Raw genomic sequence first — 12,291 nt, 5'->3', positions numbered from 1 at the left:
TGACCCTTTCATATCACTTTAATTGGAAAATTTCAGATGGAACGAATACAATATATTAATTTCTGTACATACAGCTTGTTTTGTACTCAGAGCCTGTACATTATTTGTGCTGAAACCTTTTTTGGAATCTTTTGGAACTCTATGGTCATTTTAGTTTCATTTGTACGATACTTTGGAAGAAATAAAAGTGTCTAATTACATTTATTTTATATACATATACACACACAGATACGTATATATTTAATTTAACATTAGGTTACTGAGGTAGCTGTTACTAATGCGTCCAATTGTTGCTAACTTATTACATTTTTCGTGAATCAATGAATTATTTTGAAGCACTTGGGTTTTCGATGAATCGTGAAAACGGGTCGTGTGATTGCGATGGTAGGAATTAACTTTAGAATTTAATGCTCATTTGTTTACTGTCATGTGAACCAATGACGCAGTCAAAGTTTGGGCAACTTCGGAAATTATTGGGAAATCTTTGTATCGGATGGACCAAGTTTCAAAACCTTGGGATAAAATTTTCCTCGATGAATACTTTGGATATTGCGCAGTCAACGACAGACATGTCATGAATCCCAAAAACTTCCACCTTGTAACCTTTACAGCGAAAACTGGAAATTGAAGGTAATTATACGTGAACTAAAAGAAATTCTTAGGAACGGTTGAGCAATAAGGATTAATCATTCCTTCATTCGAGGTCCAATTGAGTACTATACATGCCGTACTAAATTTAAATATCCTAATGTACTTACAAGTTCACTTGTACAAGACAATTCACAACAACGGGTATAAATGTTATTTCCTTTAATCACTATAGACAACAATGATTTAAAGTTCTATTTTGGCTAATTAAATTATATAACGTAACTTACAAATATAGCTCTACCTAATTACGGTGATTACGGTGACTAATCATCACCGAAGACGATTTTCTTCCCTTGGAATCCTTGCTTTAAGATTTCTTGCTGTTTCTTTTTCGCTGCCCAAGATGGATGTAAATGCTCAGGAACGTCTTCTTTCCTTTTGAATGGAACTTTTGAACTCCTGCTTCCATTAATTGGCCTCTCCGCCCTTTGGCTAACATAATTATCATTCGATTTACAGTAGTTTTTCTGCCGAGCTTGAGTTCTTGATGGTTTCTGATTCCATCCATTGGAATTATCTATCTTATCAAAGAATTTACTCTTCGCAAACTTTGGATTTTTGAAATTATCCTGGTTATTATAATCGTCACTACTTTTTACTTCTTTTGGAATAGCGACACTGAGGTATTCCCTTTCTCCATCTCCAGTCATAAAGAATGCATCGACTTCTTTCCTTAACTCGACTTGTAATGGTTTTACCGTGTCATCTTTCTCTTTGAAATCTTCGTTGGATGTTTCTTCCTGCAGCAGTTCTGTAAATCTCTTTACCATTGCTTCTTTAGTCACCTTCACAGGAACAGAGGTTTTTCTAGGATGATTTTTCACTTCCAGCGATTTGACTTCCGGATTTTTAGTACTTTCTTTGTTCGACTTCTTTAACTTTTTCCTTTCTGAATCTTTGGATTCATTATTGATATTAATTGGTTTTATACGCAAAATACTTCCTGGTTCTAAAGTTTTACTATCTTCATCGCTGCTTAGAGTTTCTTTAATATCTTGATCTTTTGACGCCTCTTCGTATTCGATATTACTACTTCTGTTCGTAATTATTTCATTGTTTTCGGAAGTATCCTTTTCGGAATTATCAGCTACTTCAATATTTTCATTGTTAACGTTTTTGGAAACTCTTTTTTGTGCAGCTGCTTGTTTCTTAGCCTTCCGTTGCAATTTTATCAATTTCCTTTTCCCTGGTCCCAAATGTTTCTCGTACTCTGGGAACTTTTCTTTAAACTTCGATACCACATTTTTCAAAGTACTGTGAAAAGCCAATCTAGCCATCATGCGAGTCTGAGAATCTGAACCTTGGTCTTCTAAAATCTCCTGCAAGCTCCTCGAATTAGTAATGGCGTACCGAGAAATCTCATCATCCTTGACCTTTTTAATGGCCAGAATCTCATTAGCAAATCTTTCTGCTTTCCTTTTATATTTTTCCTGCTGCTTTTCGTTACCTTTTTTTTCTCGTAAAGTCTTGACATCCCTCACCAGCTTCCTCACAACGTGAACACGTGCACGGCGGACTGCGTGCCTCATTAAAACAATCTGTAAATACGCAAAGCTGCTTAATGCAATTTTCAGAAATTTAATCGACGACACATGGACGATATTGCGAGGAATCTTTACGCGGAATTATTTCGAAAATTCAACAAGCCTTTTTCCTTTGAATCTTACATCGAATATTTGAAGATACTTAGAACTCGTTTCGACAAGGATATAACATACCTCATTGTTTATTTCAAGTTTGCTCATGTCGCTGGATCCTCTCGGTCCTCCTGTGGATTGCAAAGTACACGTAATATCGGCACCGTTGTGCAACCAGACTTGTTTACCGTTGGATGTAACCATGTGCTCCACATTCACGATTTTGTTCGAAGAACTTTTTTGACAGACACGTTTCTACGTTCTCTATTCCCTACTCGGAAATCTGGAAATCGAATTGTCGCATTATTTAAAACATCAATTCAAATGTAAAGTGCACCATAAGACTTAACCTAACAAAATTCTCCGAGCCAAAAATACAAATGCATTCAAAAGCATATATACGCACATTTACGAATATTGTATAAATATCACTTTTTACGTGTGTACGGCAATACTTCTCTAAACAGTGAATAAAAATCCTGGATATGGTACAATGTTTAAATTACAAAATACTTTGAAGACGACCCTTCATTGACATCTTTTGCCCACCAAAAATAATCCACGAATCGGAGAGAAGGTAGGAACAGTCGCTTTCCGTAAACGCGAATTTATAAAACCCGGAGTTCACTACTCATGGAAATGTATTTAAGTTATAATCTACTTTGACGTTAACAGGGCGTTTATTACATATTTTTGACGAGAGCGCTCACTTCTCGCACTTTCATTTCACGTGGGTTTATTCGTCGAATTACGTATTCGCTATATGAAAGAACGAGATCACTAACACTTCCGGTCTAGTAATATTGCGAATAAAGGTACATACCTAGTAAATCGAAAATTGTTGAGAGGCAGTGGGTTAATAGACAGGAAAAGCGGGAAAATAGAAGCCGTTAAAAGTAAAAAAAGAGAACTCGAGTCTATCTATATTTCTTAAATATGTATTACATTCATATTTACATGTACTATAATTAGAAGTTCAACGATATAATTTTCTTAACATGTCATATAAACATGAATTATTTAACAGTTTTCAATGTTTAATGATGTAATATAACCTCGGAATAACAAAAACTAACCTGTACATCCTAGTAAATTCTTTTCTTGTATCAGAGATGAGCATCTCTGCTTGTATGCTTCACCATTTGAGCAACTCACTCTTCACATTTTCGCTCAATTTGCTTTACATAATTGACCCCCTGCTCGCGTATAAAATTTGTAAAGTAAAATACCTAGTAAATTACTGTAAAAAACTACGTAATTACCTAGAGTATTTTACATACCCAACCCTGTGGAGACATCCCTAGAATTCAGAATCCGCCATCTTGGGATTGGCCATCCTGCCTCGTAGTTGACCTCGCGAGAGTTACTCGCCGACCGACAGGTGTCGCCACCCGCGCGCGACCGTTCGCCACAAGTCGGGCTCGCGTCGGAACTGCCGCCGCCAGGTTCTGCGTGCTTAATGTGAGTTTACAGGTAAAAAATTGCGTAATTGGTCGCGCGGTGCGGGTACGAGATCTCGCGAATAGCATCTACAATGTCGAGCCGACCGCCGGCAGGAAAGTGACGGCCGACGAGGCCGTCCCTTGACCTTGGCGGGCGATTTTCGCTCGAGTCTGTCATTGTTTTCGATCGTGATGTGTCAGTTCCTTCTCGACCGAGCAGGTCCTCGCTTCGTGGTTGTTCCTTTTTGACAACCACCCGCTCGCTAATCGCGAACCATTTCGCGCTTAACTTTCTCCGATCTTTTTTCTCCCCCGTTTAGAAACCCGGACGAAATCTACCGTGACCCGATGATCTTCGATGCTCGGTGATTAATTAAGAAGGTTAGTCCATTCCCCGCCGAGTTGGTAGACCAATGAATGGAAACGTTTATCCGCCTCGAGGGTCGCTTGCGTTCGTGTCCGTCGAGTGACGTGAGTTTTTATCTTGTTAAGCATTGATTCGCAGATGACAAGACGAGCCAAGTGGCGCGCTCAATAACATTTGTCCCTGGCCTTGAACACGTGTATTTATCTTGCCCGAAACGCAACGGCGCACTCTCTGCTGCTATATGTTATCACCGGGCTATTCCAAAACTTGGGACCACTTCCGATGTCGAAATAGCAAAGCTCCGACTCAGCTGGTTTAATGTCCTAATTTTTCCCTCAGGCTCCATGCTTGGCGAACCAAAACCATTGACTCTAAATTCCCTTGGGCAATTTATTCCGGATTTCGAAGCTAGTTCGAAGCACTAAACCAATATTCTTGCAATCTGATGTTCTCCGCTGATCGATGAATAATTAACGAGGTTAGTCCATTCTCTATCGAGGTGTAATTGGGGAGGCACGAAACATTTCGTCATCCTACGCCGTCTCGGTTTTGACTTCTGGACGACGTGACGCATTATTGGCACAGACATTAATCGACCGACAATGTGAACCAATTGATGCATTGTAAAACGTCAATCCTTGACTTTATATACTTCTATTCTTTTTTCCGATATCGTGACGCATTTCATATGCTGTTCGTGTTGGTCCATCTTTTGGGATTAGTTGAACTTTGTATCTCTGATATTGAAATCGCGCATTAACATGTAAACGTCAAATACGTTCACAAGTACAGCATTTCTTAACGGTAGTATGTTTTTGTTTTTAATCGCTGGTGCATCGATGCTTTTGGTATGCGTGTATTATCTGTGTTGATCTCTTGGATAAAAGAATTTATGCCTGCATGATAACTTATCTGATTTCAGAACCGTCGTAAAATTCCATAGGGTAAATAATAGTTTTGACGGAAATACGCAGTATCTGGTACGACTGTAACCATGAGTTGCGTCCGGTGTTGCTTGGTTAGCGCAGGCCGTTTAGCATCCTCGACTCATGTGACAAATCATGGTACGTTTTGTATATATATCTGATCTTTATCTCCGTTTATGTAGTAAACACATTAACAATATTTATATATCTATTAATTGCTTTATTAACACATTATTTACCAGTGAATATGTGGATAAATGGCGATCACAGGTATCGCAAAACCGATTAATAGGCTTCCATTAAGAATGTATTAATAACTAAAAATTTGTATCCCTTCATTGGGTGCTTTTTTGTACTTCTTTTGAATTTCCTTCCTATATTTTTAATTACCTAAATATTAATCATACAAACACAGTTGTCGTAATACTATTATCTTTACATTTTATCGTGATGAGTCCATTTGAAACCGATGACAGTAAATGATGTGAAAATTGTGGAACATATGAAGATTATATTTAAATATGTTCGATTATTAAACATCTAAGTCGAACAAATGATTGCAACGCATTGACAGTATGTGTGTTTACTCTGCATTTGATAAGTATACTCGCCATCACGTAATGTTAATTACGCAACCAGATACTTGAAAGAAAAAATTCCATCTTTAATGGGTTAATGTCATATGATAATTGTTTTCTTCTTGAATTTTACTTCAAGTGACGAATCTCGCTTTCTCTCTTCGCAGTGCACAAAATTGTGAGGATAGTAGCAGTGAGGCCACTCGTAACAACTGCGGCTCTGGGTAAGGCTCCAACTGAACCAACACCTCCTAATAAAGATGCTGGAAGTAATGGAACGACAACCAGTGCAACCGGCACGGGAAACAATACTAGTGGTGGTGGTGGTGGCAAGAAACATACTTTGACGTGTCCGAAGTGTGGGGATCCTTGCACTCATGTTGAAACATTCGTATGTAAGTAACTCAGATGGCAATTATGCTCACAATACCTGATATGATTTCTTTCTAAGGCCAAGGTCACGCCATGTATTTTTGCTGAATTTGCTAAATAACCTCAAATGCGTCGCACTGTTCCGGTTAAATCGAATAGAGTCCCATTAGTTTTCCATGAGTAGTCACTTGGAAGAAAAAAAACGCAAGGCGTGACCCTGGCATAATCGAGCCAGAGTTCAAATAATTAATTGTTACTCTGTCTTTAAAAAAAAAAACCTAGCATCAACGAGGTTCGTTAAGTGTGAAAAATGCCACCACTTCTTCGTGGTACTCTCAGAGATCGACTCGAAGAGGAGTCTGAAGGAAGCTTTCAGGACGGAGGATCCTAAACAAGGATACTATAGAAAACCACCACCGCCACCCAAAAAGGTGATTATAACGACGAACAGTTAATCGGTACAAGCAATACGTCATAAATTGCCATATTATCCAAAACCGAGTGATTAGTTTAATATTAATAGCCTTCCAGTGAGCACTCATGTTTAAAATGCATTATCAGTATCCGGTGGTAACAAAATTGGGGAATTATATCCTCCAAGGTCTCTGATAAAAACTGCGACGCGCTGTTGATAAAAAAACTTGTTTTTTCGTGCTGTCGCAGAGTTTTATTTTTATAAATATCGATTAACACTGTTAGTCGTAACAGCCTGGTTTGTGTAAGATCCCGCTATTTGTTTACAAATGTTCACTTTCTTTATCAAAAACGGTAGATACTACGGAGAGAATCTTCTTGCATCCATCGATGGGAATATATGTCTAAAATTTGTACAAATAATTCTGCGCACTTTGGTTGTTGTTACACATATTCATTGTTATTCATTCGTGCAAGTTGCATGTAATGGGTTAAACGCAGAATCGCTGCGTGGCGAGGCCTTTGACAGTTGTCAAAATACAAACAAGGGCACGCGTCGTGGTGGAAATAGACAATCTGGGGTCGGGCCAAACTTTGGAACGTGGCATCTAAAGTTCTGCCGTTTTATTTATAAATCCCGTACTACGTATCCAACTTTGTTGCACATGCCAGGCCTTGACTTCACCGATGTCTAGCTCGAAATTTCATTCTTTCAGATTTTCGAGTATCTTAACAAGCACGTGATTGGACAGGAGTATGCGAAGAAGGTCCTCAGCGTAGCTGTGTACAATCACTACAAGAGGATTCACAACAATATGCCGGTGCAGAGCTCGGTGCAAGCCAACAGCAACCCCGTCGGATCTCAGGAACTCAATCATCCCTTCACTCGCAGAGGTCTCGAGCCACGTAAATAAGATTTTACCCCGATTACCCGGTCCTGAAGAGGACTCGGGTGCTCGGAAGTCTTCGATTCAGCAAGGAGGCACTGAATTGAATAGGATTCCAAATCTCATAGCTTCGATGTATAAGATTCATATTTGTTTAATACCTGACTCTCTTTTCTACAAGTCAATTCCAAACGGAAATACATTTTCTGTGGATTTTAATTCACAGCTTCCTTGTCCTGAAGAGGACTCGCGCGGTTTGGAAATCTGGTCATTAACCCGGAAAGTAGGCTTGCATTGAATACAATTCATAATTTCATAGCTTCGATTTACAAGTTTCTTTTTTATTTAATAGGTATTTAGAAAGATCTCTTTATCGACGTCGATCAAGTTCCTCGACGTGTTTCACTTCACCTTAACCAATTGATTTAAATCCCGATTACCACTGACTTTTAATATAATTATTTAAATTTGTTCGACTCAGACACGTGACCTCCACGAATCCATTTCAGACCTGCTGCACATATCGAGCATCGGCAGTTCCCTAGGAGTGGGCTTCCAGCACGTGCCTCCAGGTAGCGACCAGCAGCAGCAGCAAAAGTCGGCAGGAGGACAGTCGGTACCCGGGTCGGACATCCTGGACAGCAAGCAGCACCAGCTGAAGCTCGAGAAGAGCAACATCCTCTTGCTGGGGCCCACCGGGTCCGGGAAGACCCTTCTCGCCCAGACGATCGCCCAGTGTCTGGACGTGCCCTTCGCCATCTGCGACTGCACCACCCTGACCCAGGCCGGGTACGTGGGGGAGGACATCGAGAGCGTGATCGCTAAGCTCCTGCAGGACGCCAACTACGTCGTCGACCGGGCCCAGATGGGCATCGTCTTCCTGGATGAGGTCGACAAGATAGGCGCCGTGCCCGGGATCCACCAGCTCCGAGACGTGGGGGGCGAGGGCGTCCAGCAGGGCATGCTGAAGATGCTCGAGGGCACCATCGTCAACGTGCCGGAGAGGAACAGCTCGAGGAAGCTTCGAGGCGACACCCTCCAGGTCGACACCACCAACATCCTCTTCGTGGCTTCCGGTGCCTACAATGGCCTCGACCGACTCGTATCCAGGCGTAGGAACGAAAAGTTCCTCGGGTTCAGCGCCACCCCGGCGTCGGAGAGTCCTGGACGAAGGGCGGCCACCCTTGCCGACGTCGCTAATATGTCCCCGTCGACCGAGGATGACAACCGGGAGAAGGACGTCCTCCTCAGGCAGGTCGAGGCCAGGGACCTGATCGACTTCGGGATGATCCCGGAATTCGTCGGCAGGTTCCCCGTCCTCGTGCCGTTCCACACCCTCAGCAGGGACATGCTCGTCAGGATCCTCACCGAACCGAAGAACGCCATGGTCCCGCAATACCAGATGCTCTTCTCCATGGACAAGGTATGCATGGGGGAGGGATCTTCCTCTCTTGGTTCCCGATGAGTCTGGATTTTTATTGTATTCGGTAATTATGCGTGAAAGGCTGATCCTCGCCGATTGTCGCATAAATTTTTATATATTGTAGAGGGCGTTCTCCCGAGTACTTTCATGTATGTATTTAAGTTGAAGCGAAACCTCTTTCAAATCAGTCCATTAGAATAAAACACGCTTTTTTAAGGGTATTGAACTCAACCGTCTGAAACTTTGACGCATCACTCGTGAGCACTTAGGAATTATCCTGACAATTTCATAATTTGGATTTTCCAAATAAATTGTGTAGAGATGGTTTTTCTTTTTTAGCAGAAATTTAGTTGCAGCTAAACGTCACAGATGGCGCCGCTGGTCCATTAGAGTACTTGAAATCATGAATCAAAGGGGTTTCGACAGTTTTACGTCGGTCTCTTTACCATTAGTTTACCGAAATGACGTATGGGGCGCTTTAGTTCGTATAATTCTCAACGTAGACTGTAAAAGACTTCAACGTAAATATAAATGTCCTTATGTTACCACTTGAGTCTTCAAAATCACATTACCACGAAAAAGTGTATAGATGAATTTTAATTGATCAACGCCGATTAAATCTGTGCCTTTCATATCATGTGAACAGTTTAAAATCACGTGTACAATGTTCTCTTTTTTCTCCAGGTCGACCTGACGTTCACGGCCGACGCTTTGGACGCGATAGCCTCCCTCGCGATGGAGAAGAAAACCGGAGCCCGAGGTCTCCGTGCCATCATGGAGTCGCTTCTCCTGGAGCCGATGTTCGAGGTTCCTGGGAGCGACGTGATGTCGGTCCACGTAACGAAGGACTGCGTCCGTGGAATGGAGAAACCGCAATACGTGAGGCGAGGCGAACCCACCGAGGACGAGCTGCAGGCTCAGCATGTACATAATTAACCCTGGAGGGTGAAGACGGGAGGATCTGGCTCGTCGTTCAGGTCCAGGGTGAGGCGAAACGCCAAATCCAATTAATTGGGCGGGAAGAGACACTTTTATTCGTCAGGGCATCCTAGGAGTCGATTTTGTAACTCGACCCTTACCAATGTCTCACCCTATAACGTTAAGGGGATGTAAAAGTGGCATCCGAAAGCTCAATCGTTCATAAAACTTTTCTACGTCCTGGGTGTCCCAAATCGTTTCATACTTTGAAACGTGAATATGGAGACCCTAAGGTAGGTCCTGAAACTCGGGAACTTTCATTTTTTATATACTACTTTTAAAATACCTATAAAGAAATTTGAAAAGATTTGAAATTCCATGAGTTTCAGGACCTTCTTTATAGTCTCCCTATTGACGTTGTAAAGTTTCGGACTATTGGGTAGAGCGAGTTGGGAGAAAAGTTTTATAAACAAAACCTCTTCGGCGCTACCTCACATTACCTTAAGGGGATGTGAAAGTGGCATCCAAAAGCTCAATCGTTCATAAAGCTTCTACGAACTGGGTGTCTCAAATCGTTTCATACCTTAAAACGTGAATATGGAGACCCTAAGGTAGGTCCTGAAACTCGCGGAATTTCATTTTTTACAAACTATTTTTAAAATACCTATAAACAAATTTTAAAAGATTTGAAATTCCTTGAGTTTCAGGACCTTCCTTATAGTCTCCCTATTCATATTGTAAAGTTTCAAACGACAATTTAGAACACTCTGGTAATCGAGAAACTCGCATTTGAACGGGATAAAGGCAGGAAAAGTGTTTTATGTGTTTTTATATAATTACTCGCTCCCGATATCTCTTATCTCTTCTTTTTCTCTTTTGGATTATCCATGCGAGGGAATTTACGACAAATTATTCCCTAGATCGTGGAGCTACTTTTCCCCCCAAACTTGGCCCGATAATTGCTCCCTCCCGATATCTCTTATCTCTTATCTCTTCCTTCTCTCTTTTGGATTATCCATGCGAGGGAATTTACGATAATTATTCCCTAGATCGGGAAGCTACTTTTCCCCCCAAACTCGGCCCGATAAATGCTCGCTCCCGATATCTCTTATCTCTTATCTCTTCCTTCTCTCTTTTGGGATATCCATGCGAGGGAATTTACGACAAATTGTTCCGCAGATCGAGGAAGAGAAGGCGCTCCTGCAGCGAGCTGCACCGAGCTGCGACCGACCTCCACCCCCGGCGCAACGACGAGCGGAAGCGGAAAGGAAATTATTTTCACGTGCAAAGCCCTGTAGGTAACGAGACTTCTTTTGTAATATATTGTATATAGCGGTAGGCTAGAAAAGGAAGGAATAAATCCACTACGGAGCGGCCGGGCGGGAGATAGGAGGATTCTAGATAAGCGAATTGATACGGCGAGATGAAGGGGTTACTCTGTTAGGAGGGGGAAGAGAGAAGAAGTAATACTGGGGGACAGGAAAAGAAAAAAATATATATATGAAAATAGATTTACTTTCACCTTGTCGACCCGTGCAGGGCGATTTGTTTTACCTGAGACGAGAGAAATTACCTTGTAATCGTTCGCGATTAGAATTGTCCTGCGCTTCGCCAGAGCAAGGAGCCACGGGGTCGAAATTTTGTTTGATAAATCTTTCGCTGGTACTCTTTCCTTTCCTTTTCTCGCGAGATTATCATGATATGAAAGGGTCATTCTATATATATANAATTTCTTTTCTTTGACTCTTGTCCGGAATAAATAGAAATTTTTTTTCTGAAAAACGAAATTTCACGAGCATCGCACTCTTCCTTAGGGCCGCGATGAAGCTTTGAATAATTCGGTGCACCTAGTTTGGAGAAAAGTTGTATAGATATTTTGACTTTTTCGTATGTACATATGACTCTTTCATTTCACCTTAAGGCGGCACGATTGTAGATGTTCATCCCGCTATCCGATTAGTCCACGATAAACGAAACGTCGGTAAATACCCGACGATTTTAGTGATAACAGGAGAGTCTAATTGATCGAAAGGAACGCGCATTAATGGTTCAATTTCGTTCTGCCCATTTTTTTTTTTTTCGATTTTAAGGCGGTACAAAAGTGGCATCTGAAGAGTCAATCAGTTTCAATCAGTTTCATAATTATGGGCACATTTAACCACTTCGGTACGAGCGTCGACTATAGTCGACAGACACAGATGAACGCTGACAGCCGAGCGTCGACTTTAGTCGACGGCCGCGATATGNAGTATTTTAAAAATTGTTTACAAGAAATGAAATTTCATGGGTGTCGGGACCTTCTCTATAGCGTTCATATTCACATTGTAAAGTCCAGAACGATTCGGTAAATCCCGTTCGAGGGAAAGTTTCATGATCAAAGCCTCTTCGATGCCACTTTCGCACCCCCTTAAGAACGTGAAATCCTCCTGCTAAATCTATAGCTATTCCAATTGAACAGTGTACCGCTAAAATAAGGGTATGTAGATGTTTCACTTGTCCTGGATTGTCGAGTGATCGTAACGGATTGAATTTGTGATATCGAAAATAGTCAAGTCTGACGATGGCTAGTGGCACGAAGCGGTTAACCCTTTCTTCCCATGAAATGGGAAACTCCATTGGGAACAATTTCGCGACTTCCGTAGCGTATTAACGCGAGGGGGCAAAGACGCGGCCCTG

At 41.6% G+C, this 12,291-nt stretch overlaps 2 protein-coding genes across 13 annotated transcripts; one reads left to right on the top strand and one right to left on the bottom strand.

Annotated features, from left to right (window-relative positions):
• Positions 1 to 182: 182 nt before the first annotated feature.
• Positions 183 to 3,029, bottom strand: LOC105696394 (serum response factor-binding protein 1). The gene is made up of 3 exons (XM_012418821.2): positions 2,695 to 3,029; positions 2,370 to 2,571; positions 183 to 2,189 (listed from the first exon to the last, which is right to left on the bottom strand). Exons 2-3 carry the CDS (start codon positions 2,490 to 2,492, stop codon positions 915 to 917), a joined length of 1,398 nt encoding a protein of 465 aa, XP_012274244.1. The 5' UTR covers positions 2,493 to 2,571; positions 2,695 to 3,029; the 3' UTR covers positions 183 to 914.
• A 614-nt stretch (positions 3,030 to 3,643) lies between these two features.
• Positions 3,644 to 11,335, top strand: LOC105694675 (ATP-dependent Clp protease ATP-binding subunit clpX-like, mitochondrial). Of its 12 annotated transcripts, none has more exons than XM_023433004.1 (10): positions 3,646 to 3,749; positions 4,051 to 4,111; positions 4,437 to 4,575; positions 5,020 to 5,161; positions 5,769 to 5,996; positions 6,256 to 6,404; positions 7,104 to 7,293; positions 7,784 to 8,697; positions 9,382 to 9,681; positions 10,795 to 11,335. In XM_023433004.1, exons 4-9 carry the CDS (start codon positions 5,092 to 5,094, stop codon positions 9,631 to 9,633), a joined length of 1,803 nt encoding a protein of 600 aa, XP_023288772.1. In that variant the 5' UTR covers positions 3,646 to 3,749; positions 4,051 to 4,111; positions 4,437 to 4,575; positions 5,020 to 5,091; the 3' UTR covers positions 9,634 to 9,681; positions 10,795 to 11,335. The 12 variants fall into 12 exon arrangements, with proteins under 12 accessions (XP_023288774.1, XP_023288772.1, XP_023288776.1 ...); XM_023433001.1 differs by having other exon boundaries at positions 3,658 to 3,749; positions 4,051 to 4,201; XM_023433003.1 differs by having other exon boundaries at positions 3,680 to 3,761.
• The last annotated feature ends 956 nt before the right edge of the window (positions 11,336 to 12,291 follow it).

The sequence above is a fragment of the Orussus abietinus genome, unplaced genomic scaffold, assembly GCF_000612105.2.
Source record: "Orussus abietinus isolate OABI.00-Male unplaced genomic scaffold, Oabi_2.0 scaffold524, whole genome shotgun sequence".
Taxonomy (NCBI): Eukaryota; Metazoa; Arthropoda; class Insecta; order Hymenoptera; family Orussidae; genus Orussus; species Orussus abietinus.
This window is presented reverse-complemented; position numbering and strand designations above follow the sequence as displayed.

Excerpts from the sequence above, each read along its gene's own strand:
- LOC105694675 (XM_023433006.1), top strand. The coding sequence starts at position 5,092 with ATGAGTTGCGTCCGGTGTTGCTTGGTTAGCGCAGGCCGTTTAGCATCC. Across the intron at positions 5,997-6,255 it reads TCATGTTGAAACATTCGTAT|CATCAACGAGGTTCGTTAAG; the intron begins GTAAGTAACTCA and ends AAAAAAACCTAG. Across the intron at positions 6,405-7,103 it reads CACCACCGCCACCCAAAAAG|ATTTTCGAGTATCTTAACAA; the intron begins GTGATTATAACG and ends TCATTCTTTCAG.
- LOC105696394 (XM_012418821.2), bottom strand. The coding sequence starts at position 2,492 with ATGGTTACATCCAACGGTAAACAAGTCTGGTTGCACAACGGTGCCGAT. Across the intron at positions 2,190-2,369 it reads AACTTGAAATAAACAATGAG|ATTGTTTTAATGAGGCACGC; the intron begins GTATGTTATATC and ends GCGTATTTACAG.